A 22,605-nucleotide genomic window follows, 5' to 3' on the forward strand; every position below is an offset into this window, starting at 1 on the left:
GTGGAGGCGGAGCGGGCGTTGGTCTTGCCCTCCCACCTTCCCCTTCCGGCTCTCGCTCCCCTCCTCCTCCCGAGCTTGGGGGGGGGGGGGGGCGGCGGGAAGGGATCACTTAGGCTCCAGGCTCAGGTCGTGGGGAAAAGGGTTTCTTGGATGGGGGAAGGGATGCGGCCCACCCCCACTTAATGGGGCGGAGGGCCCTGGCCCCCTTCACGTGGTGGGCTGGGGGCCCCTTGCTGGAGCGCTGCCCTTTGCGTTTTAAGGGCTGTGTGCCTGGCCCGGAGCACCTGCCGGCCCCCAGCTGGGTGGTGGAGTACAGCCGGTATTGAGTCGATTTGGCTCTTGTTTGTAAACTAGCCTTTGTCTCCAGAGTGCGTCTAAATACATTAAACCCTTGTTAACCCCTGCAGTGCCTTATGGGGGGGGGTGGGGCACACAGGTTAGGGTTTGGAAACAGAAAGCGGGACCACCAGGTGAAAAAAAGGGCTCCTTTTGTGAAAGGCGCTGGCACAAGGCTTAGTGGACTCTGGGTGGGACGCTCCTGGCCTACCTCAGTTTCCAGGAGCCTGGAGGGCGGGGCTGAAGGTCTTGGTGGGACACTGAGATACGTACCCAGTTGGCTACTTGGGCCTTCTCCCCAGGGATTCTTAAAAGGCAAGGGGTGGGGGGTTGCTCTGAAGGAGTGGGGGGCAGGTGAGCAGCCGGTCTCTGGACATCCCTCCATGTTACTTAAGCTTGGGGCACGCAAAGTGTGGCTCACCCTGTGTTTACGGGCCACCTCCACCCGCAAGGACGGCGGAACCTGAGGCACAGGCTGCCACCTGACTCAGCCCGGCCACGCCACAGGTGAGGGGGCCCAGGGTGCGGGCTCCGACTGGCAGCTGTGTGTCATCCCAGCTGCTCTCTGCGCTGGGGAGTTGCCACCCCGCCCAGGAGGACTAGGAAGCACCCAGGAGGCTGTCTCTACCAAAGCAACTGCACTGATAAGTCACAACGGCCTGGACCAGCGAAGCCCTGAGCTCTGGGGGGAGGGGGCGATGGCCTCTGCGGGGGGGGGGGGGCCTGGGGGGAGGACTTTTGTCGCTTTGTCTGGAAGGAGGAGGCTGCATCAAGGAGGGGAAAGGGGGCAGCTAGAACCAGCCAGAGTTTTGACACTTGGTGGTTGTCTTTCGGTGGGACCTGGGGTCAGCCCCACCTTAGGCGGCCTGTCCTGGTTCCAGCCACAGTCATATCTGTGGGGCCAGTTTCCGAACAAGGCAACAGGCTGTTCTCCACAGCACACGTCCTGACCTGTAGGCGACAGCTTTCAGAATCCTAGCTTGTCAGTGTTGAAAAGGGTTTATAGATCCCCCAGCTTGGTTTTCTGAAACGGCTGGTGACCACATCTCCCCAAACCTAGTTAAGCCAGAGGGGATGTTCTCAAAGCTCCCCAGGTGACTCTAATGCACAGACTGGACCTAGAACCAGTCCCCTGACAGATGAGCAGACGGAGGCCCAGGCGCAGGGGGGCCAGCACCAGAGCTCACAGCAAGAATTGGGCTCCTTTGGGAGCTCCAATGACCTTTGCAAAACTGTCCGCTCGGGCAGGCCTCTAGCTGCCAATGACTTCCTTGTCTCTGGGGGAAGTTCAGGAGCTACAAACAGGTCGAAGAGAGCCTTGTGGTTTCAGAGTAGAAGCCGCCTGCCTCTGGGCTCAGCATGTCTGCCCAGATGAACCAGAGCAGAGTCTATATAGCACCTCTCTGTGGCCGACCTGTGGCCTGCATCTCCAAGCTGGAGACCTCCCCAGCCCTCTGAGGTGTTCCCCTTCCCCTGCTCTGAAAGAGGAGGGGCCTCTGGGCCCTGGCCCCTACTCAAGGGGTGGTACTGACAGCTCCTACCTACTTTGCCAAAAGAACGAAGGTGAGCAAGACGTGGCTGCTGCCTCTCTCCTTGCCCCAGGAACTCGTAGGGGCTTGTGGAGTCAGCTAGCAAGGCCGGTTTTTCCTGGCCCCATCTGAAGGCTTGGAATCCCCGGCCTGGGTTACTTGAAGTCCACACCAGGCTGGGGTTGGGTGGTAGCACGTTAATTGCCTCTGTTATGGCAACACAGCAGTCTCCAAGCCACAGGGCTGCATGATGCCACCTACCCCCTCCCCTGGTGCCAGGAGAGCTGTGTTTTTAACCTGCAGGGACCCACATTTTGGGTCACATTTCAGTGCGATCGCTGCGCTGAAGACCACCCTTCCAGCTTGAATTTCTCCCCTCTTGCGGAAAGCATGTGGGTCGCTGGCTTCACTTCCCCATGCTGGTCTTTCTCCCCAGCTGTGGCCACAGGTGGGAGATGACGTTTCAGAGTGGTGTCGGTGAGAATTTATCGCGTGCCTCCTCTGAGCCCAGTCTGCACTGGCTGCTGGGAGGTGTACAGACAGATAACACAGGAGTGTGTCCAGGGTGGCCCATTGCACACCTGCCAGAACTGTCCTGGGGCACTTTAATCTCCAGTCTGCAGCTTCTGCCCCCACCAGCCTTTTCGCTTGCGCCTGCCGGGTGAAACCACAGGCCTTCAGACTCGTGTTCCTGGCCATGTCTTTGCTCAGGCTGCTTCTCTACCTGGAATTTTCCAGTCAGCTCCAAATCCCAGGGGTCCCTGTGCCAGCCCTCCCTTCCTGGTGCTCTGAGCAGGTTCCCAAGTTCAAGTTGGGGCGGGGGGGGGGGGGCGGGGAGCTACTGAAAGGAAAGTGGGAGGGCGGTAAGGGGAGGGCAGAGGGTTTGCAAGCAAGCATCTGTGGAAAAAAGGAGAGCTGGCTGAACCTGAGGCTTTGTGGGGCTCCAGTGGGGTTTGGGGGTTTCTGACAGGTGACTTTTAACTGAGAAAGGAGTGTTTATTCTTGGCTGTACTTCAAAATCACCTGGGGAACCCCAGGCCAGGCTGGACTTGTGACCAATTAGGCTTGAATTTTTAGGGGGTGGGGCACAGGTGTCTGTATTTATAAGCCCCTGCCCCAGGTGACTGCAGTCAGAAGCTGAGTTACAAGGGCCTTCTGCTCTGGGGAGGCGTAAGTGGTTTCTCACCTGGGAAGCCAGAATCTGCCCTTTTTACCCCAGAATTGATTGGGGCAATCCAGTGAGCTAGAGCAAACATCCCCTTGCGACCAGGCACCCTCGCTTAGCTAGGGGAGGCGGTGGAAAAACACAGTGGACATGGAGACTTCTGATTACCCACAACCCATTGCCAGGTCACTGGATGGCTCTGGCCTTTGTATGAACGGGAGGTAAAAGCCTGACGGTAATGCTGCTTACCTGGCCCAGGTGAGCAGAAGCCTTTCTTAAAGGGCCTTCAAGTGCAGAGTTATATTTGGATGGGTGGCTTCTGTGTCTGTCTGGCATGCTGGCCAGGCCTTCTGATTCTGGAACCGGTTCCTCCAGCTGGAGAACTTGACATGTGCATGAGGAATTGCACGTTGTAGTGGCCTTGAGGCTGCCAGAGCTGGGTGGGGCATCCCGCAGGGACAAATGATGACATAGACCCTCCTGCCGGAACAATCCTCCCAGCTGGGTCCCGTCTGTACGATGGGGATAGAGGCCTTCTCTGCATTCATGGGTTCAGGTCTGCCAGTGTGGAGGGCTGACAGTTCATCCTTGTCCTCCGTGACTCTACTCCCGTGGGACTTTAACGTAAGAGGCCCAGAGACTGCCTGTGCCCCTGACCCTGCGCCTTGCAGTGTTGGAGGTGGGGAGGGGCTGCTGCCACTTTTCCCACCAAGACCCAAAGGCTCAAGGTCCCAAATAAGCCCCTGCTGGGGCCTCCCCTGCTGCCAGGGTCTCAAAACCATACATGTGCAAACACGCTTGCACGTGCCCGTGCACACATACCTTTTCCAGCCACCTTGGTGGTTGCACCCTGGGTCTGGAGGAGGGAGGCACTTTTTCACGTGACTGCCCTTCCCCCAGCTCTGCCCTTCCTGTGCTCAGACCGTAGGTCTGTGTCCACCGGCAACAATAAAAGAAATTGACCCATGAGCGCTGGTCAGGGCAGTATTGATGTGGGACAGGTTAAGCCGTCCCGAAGGGAAATCTGTGTGTCAAGCCGAAGAGGGGGAGGCCTGCCGGCAGGGGCAGGCAGGCACCTCTTCGTACTAACTGCAGTCTTCACCCCTGAGGTCCTGGGCACCCTGACAGGCCACTCAGCCCTTTGGTAACAGAGGGACAAATGCCGTCGTGTGATGCGTGCCAGGGTGTGCTGTATGGGCCAGGGCAGGTCTTGATCTGGGTTAATGAGTTGTCCTCGGGATATAGCGACCGGGTGGGCATGTCCCTCCCTGTCCCCAGAGGTGCCGGGCTGTTGTGTGTGCTCCGGAGGTGGTGGCCTCACTCCCTGTTTCATCCGCCCTTGAGATGGGTCTGACTTTCAAGGTCAGGATCATCCCATAACCACTAGCTAGGAGAAATGGGGGTCCCGTGGGGCTCCTCTTCCTGCCTGAAGTCCAGACAGCTGGTAGTAGTAGAGAGAGAACGGAAAACCAAGGGATGAGTGGATTCATCCTACTGAATTCCCCCTGTTCTTTGAGTGCAGTTTTGTAACTTTCTTGCCTGTAATGTGTGGCTTTTCCCTACTCACTTTTACTATATGAGGACTCACTGGACATGGCCGCTGCTATGCTCACAAAGTTGAATACGGGTAAAACTGACCAGTGTCCCAAACTGGTCAGATGGGAACACTGGAGGGACTTCTGCCCAGAGGATGAGGGGCTCTGATCATCCCCTGCCACCTGACCAGGGTATGGGACAGAACTGAGGCTCCACATTGGCCCCACTCTGCCCTCGGCCTCCGGCTCTTAAAGAATTTCTCCTGGACCCTGCATGGCCCTCATGGGGAGCCAAGGTGTGGGCTGAGGTTGTGTTTTGGAGACTGACCCTCAGGCCTCTTTTTTTAACATATAAGTGAAAACAGCCTGTTGCAAAAAGTTGGGCCTAAATATATGTCTTACAGAACTTTATAAGACTAAGGAGGGCTCCTTAGTGGGGATGCCAGACCCTGAGCCTTGACAGACACAGGGAGTGCATTTTAACTAACTAGCTGGTTCCCAAGTTGGATCTGGTAGAACTGTGTTCCTCTCCCTGGCTGTCCTGTGTCTGGTGGGGTGTCAGTGGGGTGCCAGGGTTTCTGCAGCCAGGGCCCTCCGTGGACTTCGGGCTTTCGTTTCACAGCTACCAACAGTGTCTGTACCATTGCTGGCAACGCCCCTCACAAGCCCGCGTGGGCAGGTGCACACGGGTTCGGAGAAGAGAAGCAGGTGGGAAGGCTTGAGGAAGCTGCCGGGTGCTCCAGGAGCAGTTGTGGGGATGCATTGCCTGCCCACCCGCAGCCAGTCCCCCAGACCTTTATTGACCTGCCCCATGCTGGCTAATTGGGGCCTCCACGGATTCCAAGAGGGGAAGAAAACCCTGCATCCAGTAAGTACCGTGCTTGAGGTCTTTTTTGCATCCACAGCAGGTCTTGGGGTGGGCTGGGTAGCTCTGAGGTATGATCCAAGAGAATTTGGTTACAGCTCCTGGAGCGGCACCTGTGAGACCGCTTTCGGATCTGAACATCCTGCCAGTGTTACTGGAACCTTACAAGTTCCCAGTTGGAGCTAAAGGGGGGGTGTTTGTTTATTTTTGAGCGGAGTCCAGAATTATTTAGACCTTGGCAACTGGTGACAGACTGTTGTGGCCAGAAAAAGGTGACTGACCAGCCTGCTGGGCCTGTGGCACAGTTGGGACTAAGGAGCTCACAATCATCGTTTGTGTCTGTTATGCAAGCTTTGCCCGGGTGGCTCTGCTCCGCAGCCCGTTTTGGCTAGAGGGTAGTTGGTTTTTCTTCAGGGGGACAGTTACTGATGTGGGCACAGTACCCAGGGCCTTGAAGACGGTAGGTAGATGAGCCCAGGTGAAGAAACATCATGAAAACTTAGAGTTTTCTGAATCTGACCTTTGATACCCTGTATGCACTCAGTCTGGGCAGAACATGTTAGGAGAGGGTGTTAATACTCGGGGTTTGATATGTAAAGAATCCGTGTTATAGGAGTCTGTAACCTGGGTTCATGGATGCCTCACATATCCATGGGGTTTACAGGTGGGCTTCTGTGAACTTAGTAAAACTATATACAGAATTAATTCAGTAGGAGTATTTTTCTGGTGAGAAGTCTGGTCTGCAAACCATCTTGAGAATGGATCTTTTGGCAAAAGCAAAAACCATTTTATAATTTGAGTCCTTGCTTGAATGAACTAGCTTTAAAAAATATATATATTCTTCTTTACTGATTTCAGATAGGAGGGGAGGAGAGAGAGATATAAACATCAATGATGGGAGAGAATCATTGATTTGCTGCCTCCTGCAGGACCCCTACTGGGGATCGAGCTCACAACCCGGGCATGTGCCATGCATGACCAGGAATCGAACCGTGACCTCCTGGTTCATAGGTCAGTGCCCAACCACTGAGCCATGCTGGCTGGGCTGAGTGAACTGGCTTTGATTCAGGCGACACCCACCTGTGCTTGGCACGTGCCAGGATCACGGCCTCCCGCCTGATGGCCCTCACCCCCAAGGCTGAGGGTGGAGGCGATGACCTCTTCCTCCTGAATCTGGATTGAATTCAGATGTTGACATGTGAGCTGAGGGTCCCGGCTGCTGTATTGTATTAAGTTCCTCCAGATGCTGCTCATTGCCTGAGCCCACGAAGGGTTTTGGAGCTGGCGAGGCCGCCTGGCATTGAGCAAGCAGACCAGCAGAGGTGATAGGGAGTGGTGGGGACTTGGGCAAACTGGAAACCTAGGGACAGACCAAGGGACAACTGCCACTCTCAAGGTCATGGTTTTGTGGCTTCTGATTTTTCAAGAGAAACTGGAAGTCTTCATTTTAACTTGAAATTTTCTGTTTTAAAATGTTTTCCATTGATTTGCACTTAAACAACATCACTTCAGGCCAAATAAAAAAAGATCTGTGGGTAAAGGGAGGGAGGCCCGCTGAGCTTTCCCTGCCTTCTCCCAGCTGGTCTCCCCCCTCTGGAATACTAGAAGCGGAGGCTTGGCCATTCAGTGACCTGACGGCCCTGCCGAGAAGCCTGGTAGGGGTCAGGCAGCAAATGGATCTCTGGCTGGTTTTCTGACCAGTGATCCAGTCCCTGCCTCACTCCTGGGGGTGCCTGCCATTGGGATTCTAAAGCTCCCAGCTGCCCGAACAGGGATGCAGGCGGCACCCTTTTCCACGTTGAGTCTCGTCACCTGTGAGGATGTGGCTGGTGTGCATGCTGGTCCCTGTTCTGCCGCTGAGCACCTGAGGGCTGGGAGCCAGGTGGAGAATGCCCCGCCGCACAGCCACAGACAGCGTCTGTCAGCCTGCACCCAGTATCAGAGGCACAGTGCTCTTCCGGCAGGTACACTGCACTGCTCTCCGCTAGAATGGCTTCTTTCAAAGGGTCGGGCAGGAGCTGTTTGAACTCTGATTCCTGGGCCCAGCCTCCTCTGCAGGGAAAAAGCAAGAAGTGGGGGGCCTGGGACTGGCCTTTCAGGTTATAGTGAGGACCTGGCCCCGGCCCCTGCCCTCCTGGCCTGCCAGCAGCTCTGTGGAAACTGGGAGACATTCAGTGTCTACCTCCTGGCCAGGTTGGGCTCCTCTCCCTTGGGACCTCTCATCCGCATTGGACACCTTTGACCCCCCCACCCCCACCCCCTTCCTGCACTCCGCACCTCCGGAGTCACTGAAAGGGCTCCTTTGTGAGCGAGGCTCTGCTTGGAGGTGGCCTGGTTAGCTCAGGTGCCACAAGCTCACACCGGGTCGCTGCCAGGTTGTGTCCTAGGCCTTCTGTGGCTCCAGCATGGATTCGAGGCAGGAATGTGGGGATCGGGGGGGCGGGGTGGGGGGGTCCCACGGCCAGGTCTTCATCTTACTGCCTGGCTGGCTTTGTGTCATCTCTGATTCTCACTGGTGCCACCTGTAAAATGGGGGCAGTGCATAGGTGGGCGCTCTCACAGGACTGGGGTCTGCCCTTGGTGTGCGTAGGGGCGGGTGGGGGTCCTTTCCAATGTCCTCTCATTTTTAAAAGGACAATTCTAGTTCAGCAAGGAAAACTGGGTTCCCATCCCGGCTCCTCAGCCTCTCAGCATGCCACCTTAGACAAGGGTGTGGCCCTCTCTCTCCCAGCCTTGGTTTACCCCTCTGTAAAGTGGGGGTAAGAGGCAGGATACACTCATGGTAGGGGGCTCCTCGGCCCTGGGACCGCTAAACCCAGCACGTTGGATGCAGGGGTGATGGACGGGTGGGAATCGGGCCAACTGGGATCAGTTCTTGGCTCTCTGGGTTCAGCAGTGTGACTCTGGGTAGCTTGCCTGACCCCCGTCTGCTGGGGTCTGTTCATGGCCTTATTATGGAGGGTGGCTGATGCTCGGGGCAAAGTGTTCCGGAATGAGCAACTGTTGTCAGGGAATGGCTCCCAGGGAATGGCTCCCGGGGTTCAGGATGCTGGGCTGCAACCATGACCTGGTCTCTCAGCCTTTTCTTATCTTTATTGTTCTCTTCCTCGAGGCTGCAGGCCCTTCCAGTCCCCAGTGGCTGCCGGTTTCTGCCTCTTCCCACCCCTCTCAGGATGGCCCTGCCATCCCCGCGCCTCTCTGAGCCCTTCATCTGTCCTGCCCAGGCTTCGCCAGACGCAACAGCTTAGAATAATCTGTCAAATGTCGCTGCCATCTGTTGCCTGACTTCCGTCTCCTTCGCCTCCACCGGAACCTCTGGGACTCCCAGTCATCTGTGGCCTTGAACCTCAACCCCTAGGCTGTCCTTAGAGGCCTCTGTCAGCGGGCTGCCCTGGCGCCAGCCCTGTGCCCATCACTGTCGTGCCGCCCACTTTGCGGCTCCCACCCAGGACACCTCCCACCGTGAAGCCGCCTGGGGCCTGGGACCTGTGGATCTGCCCCTCCCTCCCCTGCCCTTCCCTCCTCTGCCCGCCCCTCTCCTTCTCCCCCCTCCCAGGGGTACACTCACATTGAGTGACACCCTAGGGGTCTCTCCCGAAAGCTCAAATGTTGCCCCCATCAACCCCCATTTGTTGCAGCTGTGGGGGCATCCTGGGGCCTGGGCCAAACCCACTCACGGTTCCCTGGTGACCCCAGAATTAGCTTTGCGAACAGCTCACCCTGTGGCGCCCGCTCTGTGGGGGTGGCCTTGCTTCTGGGGGTGGGCTCCCATTCTCATTGATTAGGGTCTGGCAGACACTGTCTGCTCACAAGCTCCTGCCTTCAGCATCTGTAGTGACTTAATAAATGCTGCTGAGTGACAGGTCTGCGCCACAGGGAGGATGGCAACCTTGTTGTAAAATGAACGGCCTTGTTACTCATTTCACTCCTGGGCCAGGGTCCCATGCAGACACACAGACTGGCCTCCCTCCCTTCTCTCTCTCCACCTCCCTCCTTTCTCCCCCCTCCCTCTTCCCCTCATCTCCTCCCCCCCTCCCCCTCTGCTCACCCCCTCCCTTCTTTCCTCTTCCTCCTTCCCCTCTTATGTTCTCTGGGTCCTTCTCTCTCGTTCCAGGTCAGGATCCAGGCCATCTGCTGGGCCTTCCCCAGCCCCAGCAGTGGCCGAGGGCCTTGGCTCAGCCTGCCAGCTACTCGGGGCATTAGCCTTGGGGAGTAATTCCAGGTCAGGGACTCAGGGCGAGAAAAAGGCCCCAATCCCCTTAGACACCTACAGCCTGAGGGGGTGTCCTCAGTAGAAAAGGAACATGAAGGCCTCAGCAGGCCACCCCTGTGCATCCGGGAGCAAGGGGACCTTCCCCGCTCTCCCGCCTCCTCCCCCACCCCCAAGAAAAATTGTTTCGTGCGAGTGCGCGCAGAGCACCCGAAGGCAAATACAATAATGAATTTATTATGAAGCCACTCATGCTCCTGAGGTCACGTGGCACCGCACAGCCTCCTGCCTGGTCTGTACGGGGTGCCCCGGCCTTAGGGCTGCAGAAGCATCCCCCTTTAGGTGGGGGCACAGGGGCCCCGAGCCAGGGGGGGACGCCCTCTATTTGTTCACAAACATTTCTTTCTGCGGTAATGAAAAATTACCAAGAGGGGTGATTAGAGAATGCAAGTCCAGATTGCGCACCGGCCCGAAAGTGAAGCCCCCGCTGGGCCCAGCCTCGCGGGGTGTAATTACCCCAGGGGGAGCCGTCAGGGGCAGGGGCGGATTGGTGCTTGAACCGGGAGCCAGCAGAAAATTCATCTCAGCTATTAGCTTGTAATTACAGAGCATGGAGGGAGCAGGCCTGAGGTCTGGAGCCGGGAAGAGCGGGGATGAAAGGAAGTGGTAATTATGGGGTCCACGGGAGGCCGGGAGGGAGGGAGGGAGAGAGGGAGGCTGAGTGCTGATTAATAAGGCTCCTCCACTGTGGGGCGGTGGAGGGAGCAGGAGCAGGAGCGGGGGCCGTTCAATGGTGGGGGGGGGCCTCCGCGTTTTAAACCGGCTGTCGGGAGCCTTGGACAGCGTGCCCCCCGCGGGGTCTGTTCTGTAGAACACAGCGCAAGGTGGGTTCCAGGAAACCGCCCCGGGGGTTCCAGCAGGCCCGCCCCTCACACTTGGATCGTCCTTTCTTTTTTACCCTTCTATTTTTTTTAAGCTTTGTGCCGCTTCTGGTCATGTTAAAAACGCAGGCAGAGGAGAGAAACGAGTATTGATTAAAGACACCACAGTTCGTTAGAGGGAGCAGCGGCCAACGCCGCCCCCAGGTTCCAAGACTGGGCGTCCGTCCTGCCTCTCCAGACCCTGGCCCTCCGTGGAGTGGCGGCCTGGTCACCTGTGGGTGCTGCTAGCCCGGGGGCTTTCCCTCTGCCCGCCTCGGCCTCTGGCAAAAGCACGTGGGCTCTGGGCTCTGTTGGGCAGGCCCGAGAAAGGTCCGGGGCGGGGCGGGGGGGGGGGGCAGAAAGCTGGGGCTCAGAACGGTTGAAGGGGTCCTGGCAGCTTGAAGGGGCTCAGGAGCTGTTGGATTTTGCCTCTGGGGGTCTGGCTGTGCTGGCTCTTTCCTCCTGTGGAGAGGGGACAGCTGAGGGGGGCAGGAGGCCCGTCTAGAGACACCAGCCTGTGATGCAAATGGGGAGGCCCCAGGAGGCCACGGAAACCAGCTCATTCTCCTGCGGAGTCAGATGTGTCGGGAGAGCTTGTACAAGGCAGAGAGGAGCCGGCCCTGCCTCCCCGGGCGCCCCCAGCCCCAGCCCTCATCCATCATTGGCCTTCGCACAGCTGAGCTCATTCCCAGCTGTTAGGATAATGAATTTACATGAGCTGATAATGTAGACAAGAATTCAGTCAATGGCCAGAAGCGGCAGAAGTTAATAAATACCTCTCTAATGAGAGCAGGGGGAGTAGGCGCCCCAGGGCTTCCTAAGGGTGCAGGGGCCGCCCCCAGGCTCCCCACCCCCACCCCCCGGGCCTCCACAGCCACAGTGCCTGGCCTCAGCCAGACAACAGCTGTGTGTGGGAGGCCCAGGTCCCCCTTTCTGGGCAGGACCTGGGGGGCAAGAGCAGCAAGCAGCCCTGAGTGACCCCCGGCCTGCACTAAGGAAGGAGTGGGAGGTTCTCAGAGCCGTCAGTCCACAGCAGGTCCAGGGTGACCCAGGGTCTGTGGCCCCCCCAGTTTGGCCTGGTCTTTCTGTCCTAGGTGTGAGGGAGCTGCCATCCGGTGGTGGTGTCCCCCGGACCCCCTGCTGGGGCACACATGCTGAGGAGGAATGCTAATTTTAGATGCCTAATGAAGCTGCTCATTTGGAATTCTATTTTAAGTGACCTGACATCAGCAGAGCAGCTTTCCTGGCTCATAGCTCTTGGAGCCCATGGCTGACACCATGGCAGGGACACTGGCTATGGGGGACCCCCCAGGAACCCAAGGGGGCTATACATGGGGACACAGGCCACTGGCCGGGTTTGGGGAGCAGGTGCCAGCCTTTGTCTGAAGATGGGGAGGGCAGGTTCAGTGTGGGGAGGAGGGGTGTCACTGTCCGGATGCCAGCGGGAACTTGATGATGACATTCAGGTGGTGGCTGACCCAGGCGAGGAAGGAGAGGCAGACCTGGCTGTTGAGGGGGGCTGTAGGTGAGGGTTTGGGTTCCAGTTCCAGCAGGGACACCCCAGTTCCCTTGGCTTCTGCACCTGGCTGGCGGCCCTAGTCAGGGACACCCCCATGCTCCTGTTGGCTGTGCCAACTTTATGCAGGCACGTCTCCATCTCTTTGAGGGCCCTGTGTTTTGAAAACCTGGTTCACTGCAGAAATACTAGAACAGAGAGAGTTTAAAAAGGATAAAAAAGAGATTTGCTCCTCTTGCTGCCAACTGAAGATACCCACAACTGGCCATAAGGGACATGAGACATTTTGGGGTCTGGCCTGGGATTTGCCCTGTGGCACCACCTGCCCATCCAGCACCTCTGTGCCATCCTGCCCAGCACTGGCAGCTGGCAGTCACAGCATGTTCACCGGAGTTGCCAGCTGGCCAGCCTGTCACACGGCTACTGGGCAGTGACCTCACATCTGCTCCCCGGCCTCTGGGACTGGTCATTGGGAGGTGCAACAGTTGCACTGCCCGTCCTCGCCTCCCAGCTCCTCCTCCCTGTCTGTCGTGGCAGTGTACATACGGGGTGGGCCCCGGGGCAGGGCAGAGCCGGCCCCTCTCTCAGCCCCAGAATGGGTCTGGATCTGGGCCCTGACCTTGTAAGTGGGATGTAGGTGCTGTGATTGAGTAACTGGTCTGCTGCTGATCATGTTAGCCCTTCCATCCAAGCCTGCCCTTCCCCGTCTGTAGAATGGGCACAAAGACTCCTTTGTCTTAGGGTATTTGGGGTTTAAAGAGGTGGCCACATCTCTAAAGAGTGGGGGGGGGGGGTGATTGATGGCATCAGAGAGGACTCTGGATAAAGGCGCATAGTAATTCTTTGCAGATGGTTGGACCTCTTTTTCCATTACAGCTGATATTCAATATTATCTTATTTTAGCTTCAGATATACAGCATAATGGTTAGACGATCAGATGGTTGAACTTCTTGGGGTTCAAGAAAGAAGGGAGATAGGGACAGATTGAGAGGGTGGGCCTTGATGAGACAAGTAGGCAGTGACACTGAACGGATGCTGCATAGCAAACTATCCCAAACTTAAAAACAGCCAGGGGCCCGGGAGCAGCTCAGCTGGCGGCTCTGGCTCAGTCCGCAGTGAGGCTGTCATCGAGCTGTTGCCTGGGCTCTTGTGTCTTCGGAGGCTTGATGGGGGCTGGAGGAGCAGCTGCCGGGACGGCACCTCACACAGCTGTAGACGGGAGGGCGTGGCTCCCTGAAACGCTTGAGCATCCTCACAGCGTGGCCGCTGACCACCCTCAGCTCAAGTGATCGGAGGGAACCGAAACCTCAGAAAGCGAAACTATCAGGCGAGCTACCGTGGTGAAAGGTATTCTAGCTCAGGGTGCGTGTTTACACCTTCGGTCAGACTTCACAGTTAGGTCTCAGACTGGGCAGGTGGTGTCATTGAGTGGTTAGAATGCTGTGTCTGAGCCCAAGAAACGGGGTTCAAGTCCCAGATGTGCCGCTTAACGGTGTGGCCTTGAGCCGTCTGTATGGCCTTTGCCAGCGTTCAAACAGCTCCTGGCTTTACTTTCCCCACTTGCACGCTGCTGGCTTCTGAGCGATGCCTGAGGCCGTGAGGAGTGGGCACAGGGAGGGATGGTAAGTGGTGGCTCTGCGGCTGCGGCCTCTCCCGGGCTCTCCTGAGAGGTGCCCCGAGGATCTGTGTGGCCTCTGAGGTTGCTGAGATGTCCCCTGGGTGAGGGAGCCCTAGGGTCCCTCCTCACGCACCTCACTGCCAAGCGGCCCTGGTAGTGCCCTTCCTCTGAGCTCCTTGTCAGGACCTGGTGAACTTGAGGCCCTGCCTGGGGCCCCAGACGGGCAGGCCTCCATCGTATGCCACTTAGCATCTGGAGACAACCCCCCAGTTGGTGCATTGAGAGTGGGTGCTGAGCAGACCCTGAGGACTTGTGGACTGCCCACATCAGCGCTTGTGCGTGGGGACACATCCTTCTTGTCCCCTGTGGGCAGCAGGACAAGAGCTCTGGTCCCCGGTGTCCTGAGTGTCAGCCTTCAGCTGCCGCTGCTGCCCGCTCAGGGTCATGGCACTGGCCCTCTGCCCGAGGCCTGCATGCCAGGCTGGGCCTGGCTGTCCCGAAGGCCTGGGGAAGGCAGCAGCAGGAGGAGGGGTAGCATTGGACAGACTTCTAACACCGCCTCACCTCTGCCCCTCGAAGCCCCAGGTGGGGCAGTAGGCAGCCTCTGTCCTGGTTTGCTGAGCCTGACCTGCGTGGCCTTGGCCAGACCCCAGACCCGTCCGGACCTAGGAGCAGGGTTTTTGCCCCAGTCGGCTGATGGGCTGTATAATAACAAGCGATCCTTGGTATGTGCCTGCCCAGCACATAAATTAGCTCCTTGAGTCCCTCCGGGACTAACCTCAATGAGGTGGACTTTCTCCTTATCTCCATTCTGCAGACCAGGGGATTGAGGCTCAGAGAGGTGGAGTGACTTGCCTAAGGGCTGCAGGGCCAGGTTAAAACCCCAGGCGCCTGGCCGCTGAGTCAGTGCTGAGCCCTTACACCAGGCCCCTGCTTTCTGCTGACTCGTGGCCTTGGCCGCACCTCCCATCCTCTGTCCCTGCTGGCCATGGGAGGGGGGGAAGGACACTAAAGGCAGCCTGAGGCCAAGCTTCCGGAGCACGTTGTCCATGTGCTCACTGGGCCTTGAGTGGCTGGCTGGGCGCCAGGTTGGCTGAGAAAGGACTCTTGTCAGAACCTGTGCTTTCTGGCCATCAGGCTGCTAGGGGCAAGGACCCCGGTTCTTGGGTTTCTCTGCTGAGTTCTAGGTGACTGGACATGTGGCTCCCTCTCCCCACCCCTCCCCCGCCCTTCCAGAAAGAGGAGGACACCAGGGGTCAGCCGCGGGTCGGTGCCGTGGGCACTGCTGCCCACGTGACCCGCCGGCAGCTGGGAAGCCAGCCTGCTGGCTGTGGGCACAGGGGCTCTTGAGGGGGTCCTTTGTTCCCTAAGTACAAGCCCTCACCCGAAAGAATGGTGTTCCCTCGAGCTTGCGCCTGCCTCAATATTGTCTTTTATGCGTCAGCTGCTTCCCCCGCCCCACTGCCACCGCCATGCACCCGGCCCTTGCCGAGACATTTTTCCTGCCCAGCGGGGACTGATGGCACCAGCATGGCCTGGCTCTCTGGGGCTCAGGGTTAGGGCATGGGTTCAGGGGAAGTGGGTGGGCTGGTCTTGGGGGCCTGCCCCTGTGGGGGACCCCTGTGCTCAGCTGGCCGCGTTGGGGGTGGGGACATGGAAGCAGGTTCCAGTCAGACCCGTTTAGACTTGACACAGAACCCTGCAGAAGTGAGGTGGGCTCTGGGTCGGGGCATCACAGCCTGGGGCGGGGTGGTGGGGGGCCTGTTCCCATGCTCCTGCCCTGTTGTGTTCTTGGATTTCTGTGGTTGAGCTTGCGCCACCCCCACGCCCATGATGCCAAGAACCTCCTCCCTAGACGACCCCGCGGCCTTGGGGGTTGGAGGGTAATTTGCTCCTTCCTGCGCATGACCTGTTGCCCCTGCCAGCTCCGAGGCCGCGGCCTCGATTTACGCCCTGGAATTGCACCGCAGCGAGGGAGCAGGGACTGGGCCTGGGCAGGTGGCCCCAGAGGCAGGAAATGTTCACGGAGAACTTATTTATGGCATCCTCTCCCGCCCAAGACGGAGCTGGGCCTGATTGATGGGGCGTGCGGGGCAGGGGGAGGTTCCGCCTCCTCACTGACACTTGAATGGGACTGGAAAGGCCGGGCCTGTGATTAGGTGGCCAAGTCCTCCCGCATGGCGTCGGAGGTCACCCTGGTGGGCGGCAGCTCCTTGGCCAGCGTGGCCTGGCCCTGGCCCCCTGTGGGGAGGGGGTTTCCCCGCCGATGACGGTTAGATCTGCAGTTCTGAATCTGGAGCTTCTCCAGGCGGGGTCTGCGCCCGGTGAGGGAGCACGGCGGGGCCTGTTCGCTGTGCTCTGTCCCCCACTTCTCCCTCCATCGCTGACGCGGCCCATCCTGCACAGGCTATTCTCGGGGGCACCTCCGCAGCTGGAGACCATTCAGGATCCCTGGGTGGCTTCGGGACTCAGGCGGGCATGGTGGCGACAAACAAGGCCTCCAGCCACCTGCCACCTCCGTGCACTGGCCCGCGCCCCCAAGATCTCTCCCTGCCCAGCAGGGGACCGAGGGCACCAGCATGGCCTGGCTCTCCGGGATGTGTGTTCAGGGGAAGTGGTGCACTGGTCTTGGGGGCCTGCCTCTATGGGGCCCCCATGCTCAGTCAGATACCCGGCCTGCACTGTCTGAGCCTCTGTTTCCATTTTCCTAAAACGGGGACGGTAGCAGTGCCGGCCTCACCAGCTGTGCCAGAGGCCTGTCAGGAAGGTTAACCGTGAGTTGCTGGCCTGCTTGTCCTCATTATCACTGTTAGTCGGGCTGGCCCTTCCCCTTGCCTCAGTCTCCCTCCCCCAGCCTGGCCTGGGATGATTTCTGAGGCTGTTGCGTTCTCCCAGGCCTACCCAGTGGCCCTGGCAAGGTTGTAGGATGGTGCAGGTCGAGCCATTGGGGTCCTTGTTCTTTCATTATGGATCCAGGCGGGTGGGGGTGTCCCTGGGCCCTCGGGGCCACTGGCTGGACTCGCAGCCCATTCTCTCTGCAGCACTGGCTCTGTCTGCTCTGCCTGCCTATCCTCTGGGGCCACCCAGGCTGCTCCTGCTCCCTGCATGCCCCTGCTGGCCAGACCCCTGAGCCCCGGACCCCGCTCTGGTGCTGGCCTCCTGCTCTCTGGGTGACCTCTGGTTCTTCTCTTCCTGTTTCAGGCATGAGCCATGAGCCCAAGTCCCCTTCACTAGGAATGCTTTCCACCACGACCAGGACCACCGCCACCGTCAACCCCCTCACCCCCTCGCCGCTCAATGGCGCCCTGGTGCCCAGCGGCAGCCCCGCCACCAGCAGTGCGCTGTCGGCCCAGGCCGCGCCGTCTTCCAGCTTTGCCGCTGCGCTGCGCAAGCTCGCCAAACAGGCAGAGGAGCCCAGAGGTAAGAGGCGCACGCCAGGCCACGACCGAGGGAGGGAGAGGAGCCCCCGTGCCTTCCTGCCAGGCCGCTCGGCTCCTGGGGCGGCCCGGGAAGCAGCTGGTCCCACGAGCAGGAGCCAGGGCTCCAGTCCCCGCTTGGTTTTCTTGTGCTGGTTCTGTCTGGTGGGAGCAGCACCGTGAGCTGCAGGCCCTCCCGGACCCCTGCCCGGACAGCGCGCCCACCCAGCCACGGGCACCTCTGCTTGGCTTCTGCTTTCGCTCTGTCCTGCCTCTGTCCTTTCTTGGGTCCAGGAGCCACCGTGGGGGGGTCGGTGGTGGGATGTGCACCTGGCTGAGGAAGGTGGACCTGCTGGGCCACCGGAGCCCCAAGTGGCCTCGGGAGTGCTGAGCCCTGACCCGCCTCCCTGGAGCCCCTGGGAGCCCACTCCCCAGGTCACCTGTCCCTAGAGAGCCATGTGGCTCCAGGCTCTGATACCCACCCCAGTGTGTCAGGGAACAGGCTCTGGAAACTTGAAAGATCCTGGAACAGGGTTTCTGGGGCATCCCCATCTCACTGAAGCAGGGGTTGCTCGGTGGCATGGACAGGGGTTGGTGTCCCCAAGCAGTCCAGAGCCCTTGCTTCTGGTGTCTTGGGGGCAGTGACGTGCTGCGTGACACTGGCAAACGCGGACCCTCTCTGAGCTTCCCTCTTGTTGTTTGAACCCTGAGGCTCTTGGTGCCTCTGGCTTCGGGCACTCCTCAGGATGAGCGTCCTGCTGGCCCGTGTTAGTTGTGGGCAAGGGCAACTGGTTCGACGAGAGGGGGAAGGGGCGGTTTTCACCGAGCTGCCGGGAGACCTGGGCCCATGCGGGTTCTGGTGCAGGCCTCTTAGACACCCTCTGGACTTACCGCTAGGAGGCGGGGGCCCACATCTGGGGCAGAGAAAGTGGGTACTCTGGGTGCCTCTGCCTGTCGTCTGCCTCGCCCCAAAGGCCCCAGACTTGGCATCTGGGTTCCAGGGCCCTCGGGGGCGCCCAGGAAACACGTGCGCAGGAAGGAGCTGTGTCGGTTCCTGTGGGCTCTGTGGCCTCAGCTCAGTGGAACAGACACTTGCCCTGACCTGGGCTTGCTGGGGGTTCTTCAGTTCTGGGATCTCGTCTCTTCCCAGGCCCCTTGTACTACCTGGTTTTGGGATGGAGGAGGATGTGTGGGGGAATGAGCTTAGAATTGATGGGCAGGATGGCATTGGCCCAGGAGGGAGGACACTGGGGCCTGCTTTCACGTCCACTTGCTGAGGGCTGCTCCGTCCACTTGGGCAGTGCAGCTGCCAGCAGACCTTCCTCGTCGCTGCATGCACACCCCTCCTCACCCTCCACGCCGGCCTGGGGACCCCATGGCCACTTCTGAGCGACAGGCTGCAGGACGTGACAGCGTCAGTGCCAAGAGGCCTGGCTGCCTGGGGTCACAGTGCACCGCCCAGCTGAAGAGCAGGTGCCCAGAGGAGGCAGCGAGCTGAGCTCTCTGCCTGGACCCAGTGAGGCCCCAGACCAGACAGCCGGGCAGGCTACAGGGCGCCCGGGGAGCCGCGCACATACCTGGAATTGAGGCTCGGGGTCTCCTCAGAGCCTGTGAGAAGCCCCTGGGGCAGAGTTTGCCCAGCAGCTCCCTGCTTTGGCCGTCTTCTCTAAGAGCGTTCCAGAAGACAAAGAAACGGCTGGCGTGGCTCTCCAAGCAGCGTGTGGGAGGACGCTGGTCCCCTGGGCTGAGTCACCCCGTGTCAGGGCTTCAGCAAGCAGCTGTGTCCACTCCCGGCCCGCCGGGCTCGAGTCCCAGAGTGACACCCACATCTGCAGAGGATGTGGCAACGAGAGGGCACACGCCCCTCCTTGCCAAGGCAGGTGGTGGAGAGGCCTGCAGATGCGGGCCCACATGGAGGCAGGGAGCAGGAGCTGCCTCAATGGCTCTTTGGCTCCTCGCCAAGGCCCTAGGCTGGCCCAGCGTCTGGCGTGAGTGGCGGCCCAGGAGGCAGCCGGTGTGCCAGAGGCTGCTGGGCCTCGCTGGCTGGGAACAAAGTGTGCTGCTGACGCGGGTCAGGCTCTGTGGCTACAGCCGGGTGTTTTGTGTGACGCCCTGAGAAGTGTCGGTAGAAGGTGACCCACGCTGGCCTGAGCTCTTACCGTCGTCACAGCGCGGTGTCTGCCGCTGATTTCCTGAGGTGATTCCCCTTGTTCTGCTGAGAAAGCTGAAGTCTGGGTGGGGCTCGGCATCTGTGGACCTTGGAGCAGTATGTGGACCCCAGGATGCTCTGATGTGTGTGTGCCTGGGCCTCGTCTCCTTGTACCTGGCTGTGGCGGCCACAAGCAAAGTGGAGTGCTCAAAGCCGTGGCAATGAGCTCAGTTTGCAATCCTCCACCTGGGCAGCCCTAGTCGGGGCCTTGATGTAAAGAAATGAGATGCTTAGTGACCCTATGGTACCTTCTCTGGGTCATACCCCATGCCCGGCCCCATTTTCTCACTGAGTCACCCTTGCTCTGGCCTTGCCGTCTCCATCTGCAGAAGTGGCTGGCAGCCCAGGTTGGTCCATGGCGCAGCCGGAGAAGCCGCGGCCAGAGAGGTCAGGTTGTAAGCTGCTGCTGCTGGCTTTCCGAGTGTCTGGAGAGCGGGGTGAGGAGCACCGGCCTGAGCGGCGACCTCAGTAGGGAAGGAGGCCCCTGTGCCCCCCTGAAGAGCTCTCAGTAGTCCGTGCCTCCCTGGAGGGTGTGGGGGAAAAGAGTGGGCAGCTTCTGGAAGCCGGGGGCAGCGAGGCACAGGGATGCAGGACACAGCATGTCCCAGCTCCCCTGCTCTGCCTCTCCTCCCTGGCCGGACAGCCAGGGGACTTTGGGTAGGCTTGGCAGTGGGCGAGGGATTAGACGTGTTCATTTTTTAAGATAAAAGTCATCCTGCAGCGGTTCTCAACCTGTGGGTTGCGACCATCGGAAAACACATATAGCATATCAGATATTTACATTACGATTCATAACAGTAGCAAAATTACAGTCATGAAGTAGCAACAAAAATAACTTTATGGTTGGGGGTCACCACAACATGAGGAACCGTATTAAAGGGTCGTGGCATTAGGAAGGTTGAGAACCACTGCGAGGGTACAGCTCTGATGTTTCGTGTATTCAGAGTTCTGTGACCATCACCATTAGTTCCAGCACATTTTCGTCACCCCTAAAAGAACCCGGGACCCATTGGCCGCCACTCCGCCATGGGGGTGCTGGCCCTGTGGGTCACAGCCATGTGCTGCCTTCCAGCCCCTCCACGGTGCAATGCAGGACTTCGTGCCTTCCCGCGACACGGCGCCCCTGGGCTGGGTGGCACACACCCCTGTTCCCTCCTTAGTCGCAGCAGTGATGTTTATTGAGCACTGGCCACATGCTGCCACCCACCCTCCCACCCCGTGCTCAGCGTAGCCCTGGCCTCTGTTCTCTGTTTTGTTGGTGGACGACATCATCGAGCTTGAAGCTTCCCAAATCATCAGCAGAGAGGACTCGTGTCACAGGACACTGCCACCTGCTGTTTCTCCCACCAGGCCAGGCCTCGTGTCTCTGAGGGGGCCCCCTGGACAGTGGGGTAGGGGCCCTCATACTCCCGGAAGTGCTGGCATCTCAGCACCTGGGGATTGAGGTGGCTCAGGACCCCATGGTCGCCTCCCAACAGCACCATCCCCGCAGGCAGAGGTGCTGGAGCCAGAGCCGCTTCCAGACCTGCACAGGCCCCCGCCCGCCCCACGCCACCCCGCAGGCCCCATGGAAAGCTGACTGGCTTTGGCTTTGTCAGCCCCAGGCTGCCCGAGTGCCTGTCCCAGCCTGGAGCGCATCCGGTTCACCTTTGACCCTCCCCGCACCCCCCGCACCCCTCCCCCGCTGTGGACGTGTCATCTTATTTTGAGCCGCGGACCAAGCTGTCCCCCCTGCTTCTCTGGCTTGTAATGCTTTTCCTCGTGAGTGTGGTTTAAAGCTCCAGTTCAGAGGCAGCAATCTGTGCTCTGCGTCTGCTCTGCCGGAGAAAGGCTGTGGGGAGTCACCCCTCCGTGGGGAACCTTATCTTTCCTGAGACTCCCAAACGCGCATTCTTTCCATTGCAGCAGAACCGGCCTGATCAGTCCCCTGTGGCCAGTGTGGCCGGGCGCCCATCCCTAGGGGCCGGATGCCTGGACCGCCTGACCCTTTACCCACCCCGGGGCGGGTGCTATCGGGCGATTAGTGGATTCTGGTTCACGTCCTGGCTGTGCGACCCTGGCCCTGTCACCTCACCTCTGTCTTTTCTCAGGACAAGGGTAACATCTACCTCGTGGATTCTGATGATTCAGCAGGAACACGCTAGCGCCAGGCACAGCAGCTGTGTGGTGCGAATGACGGCCACCAGTGGCGCCAATTCCTACTGCCACCCCCACCCCCACCACTAATGCCACCACCCTCTCCTCTGCCCCCTCCCCCTCCAGAAGCCCAGCCTGGGGCTTGAGGGCCTCCCTGGGAGGGGCCTGGGAAGGAGGTGCCTCCATTTGGCGGGGGGCAGGGGGGGTGCTCCTGGACACTGGCAGCTGGGCCCGGGTCTCGGGCTGGCCGCAGTGAGAGGCAGCGCCTGGCCGGGCTGGGGTCAGCCACTGCCGCCACAGCTGGTCCTGCCTGTGCCGATGGCATGGGGTAGTCCAGGCCCAGGGCGCCTCTTTCCTTCCCCAAGTCCCTGGTCTTTACTCCTTGGGAGAAAGGGGCCCACGGAGTGACCCAGCCACACCACATTCTGGAAGGAGCCTCAGGCTACAGGTTTGGGTCTAAATCCCAAGTCTGGGTCTGACCCCAATGCACCCATGAGACCCTTTGTCAGTGGCAGGCCAAGGGGCCCCACCTTGGACTGAGGTGTCACGCAGGCAGTGCCCCTGATGTCTGTCATCAGCTACTGGAGCCCGCCCCTCATTGCCCTGCCCGTCAAAGCAATGTCTCCGGGGCCACTCGGCCTTTCCTCCGCCCTGGAAGCTGCTAGGCCAGTTCCAGCCTTGGGCTGGCCTCCCCCCTTGCCAGGCCCCCTCCTAGAACCTCTTCTGGACAGAAACCATGCCCCCCATAGGTGTCTGAAACCCCAGTTTGGGCCTTGGAATGAGGCCCAGGCAAGGAGTCCCAAGACACGTCACAGGTCATGGCCCCTCTCAGCCTCCTCCAGGGCTGGCAGGGCCTGCGGGTGTCCCCAGCCGGCCCATGGGCTTGGAGGTGCTTGCTGAATGGCTGAGTGAGGGTGCAAGACAGTTTGTTCTCCCTTTGGGCCTGCCTGGCCCTGGCTGGGGCCTGATAGCTGCTCGCTCTGCTCTAGGAACCTCCTCAGCCTGACCCTTCCTCTCTGCACCCCACAGAGGGCGAGTCTGGTAGCCTGTGTCCCCGCCGTCCGGAGCGTGACAGGGCGGCTTTCACAAGCTGTGTGGCAATCTGCTCGCCTCCGCCGCTGAGGCACCTCCCGTGGGGCTGCCGCGCTGG

General features: G+C 59.6%; 1 protein-coding gene across 1 annotated transcript in view; it reads left to right on the forward strand.

The window, feature by feature from the left end:
* Nucleotides 1–22,605, forward strand: part of GSE1 (Gse1 coiled-coil protein) — a gene marked incomplete at its 5' end in the record, with an annotated part of 105,239 nt that overhangs the window by 54,073 nt on the left and 28,561 nt on the right. The window contains one exon of the mRNA XM_081108118.1: nt 16,896–17,114. Coding sequence (XP_080964244.1) covers nt 16,896–17,114 — 219 coding nt within the window. The remainder of the gene's footprint in view (nt 1–16,895; nt 17,115–22,605) is intronic.

This window comes from Myotis nattereri (genome assembly GCF_964212035.1).
Source record: "Myotis nattereri genome assembly, chromosome: 15".
In the NCBI taxonomy this organism is placed as follows: Eukaryota; Metazoa; Chordata; class Mammalia; order Chiroptera; family Vespertilionidae; genus Myotis; species Myotis nattereri.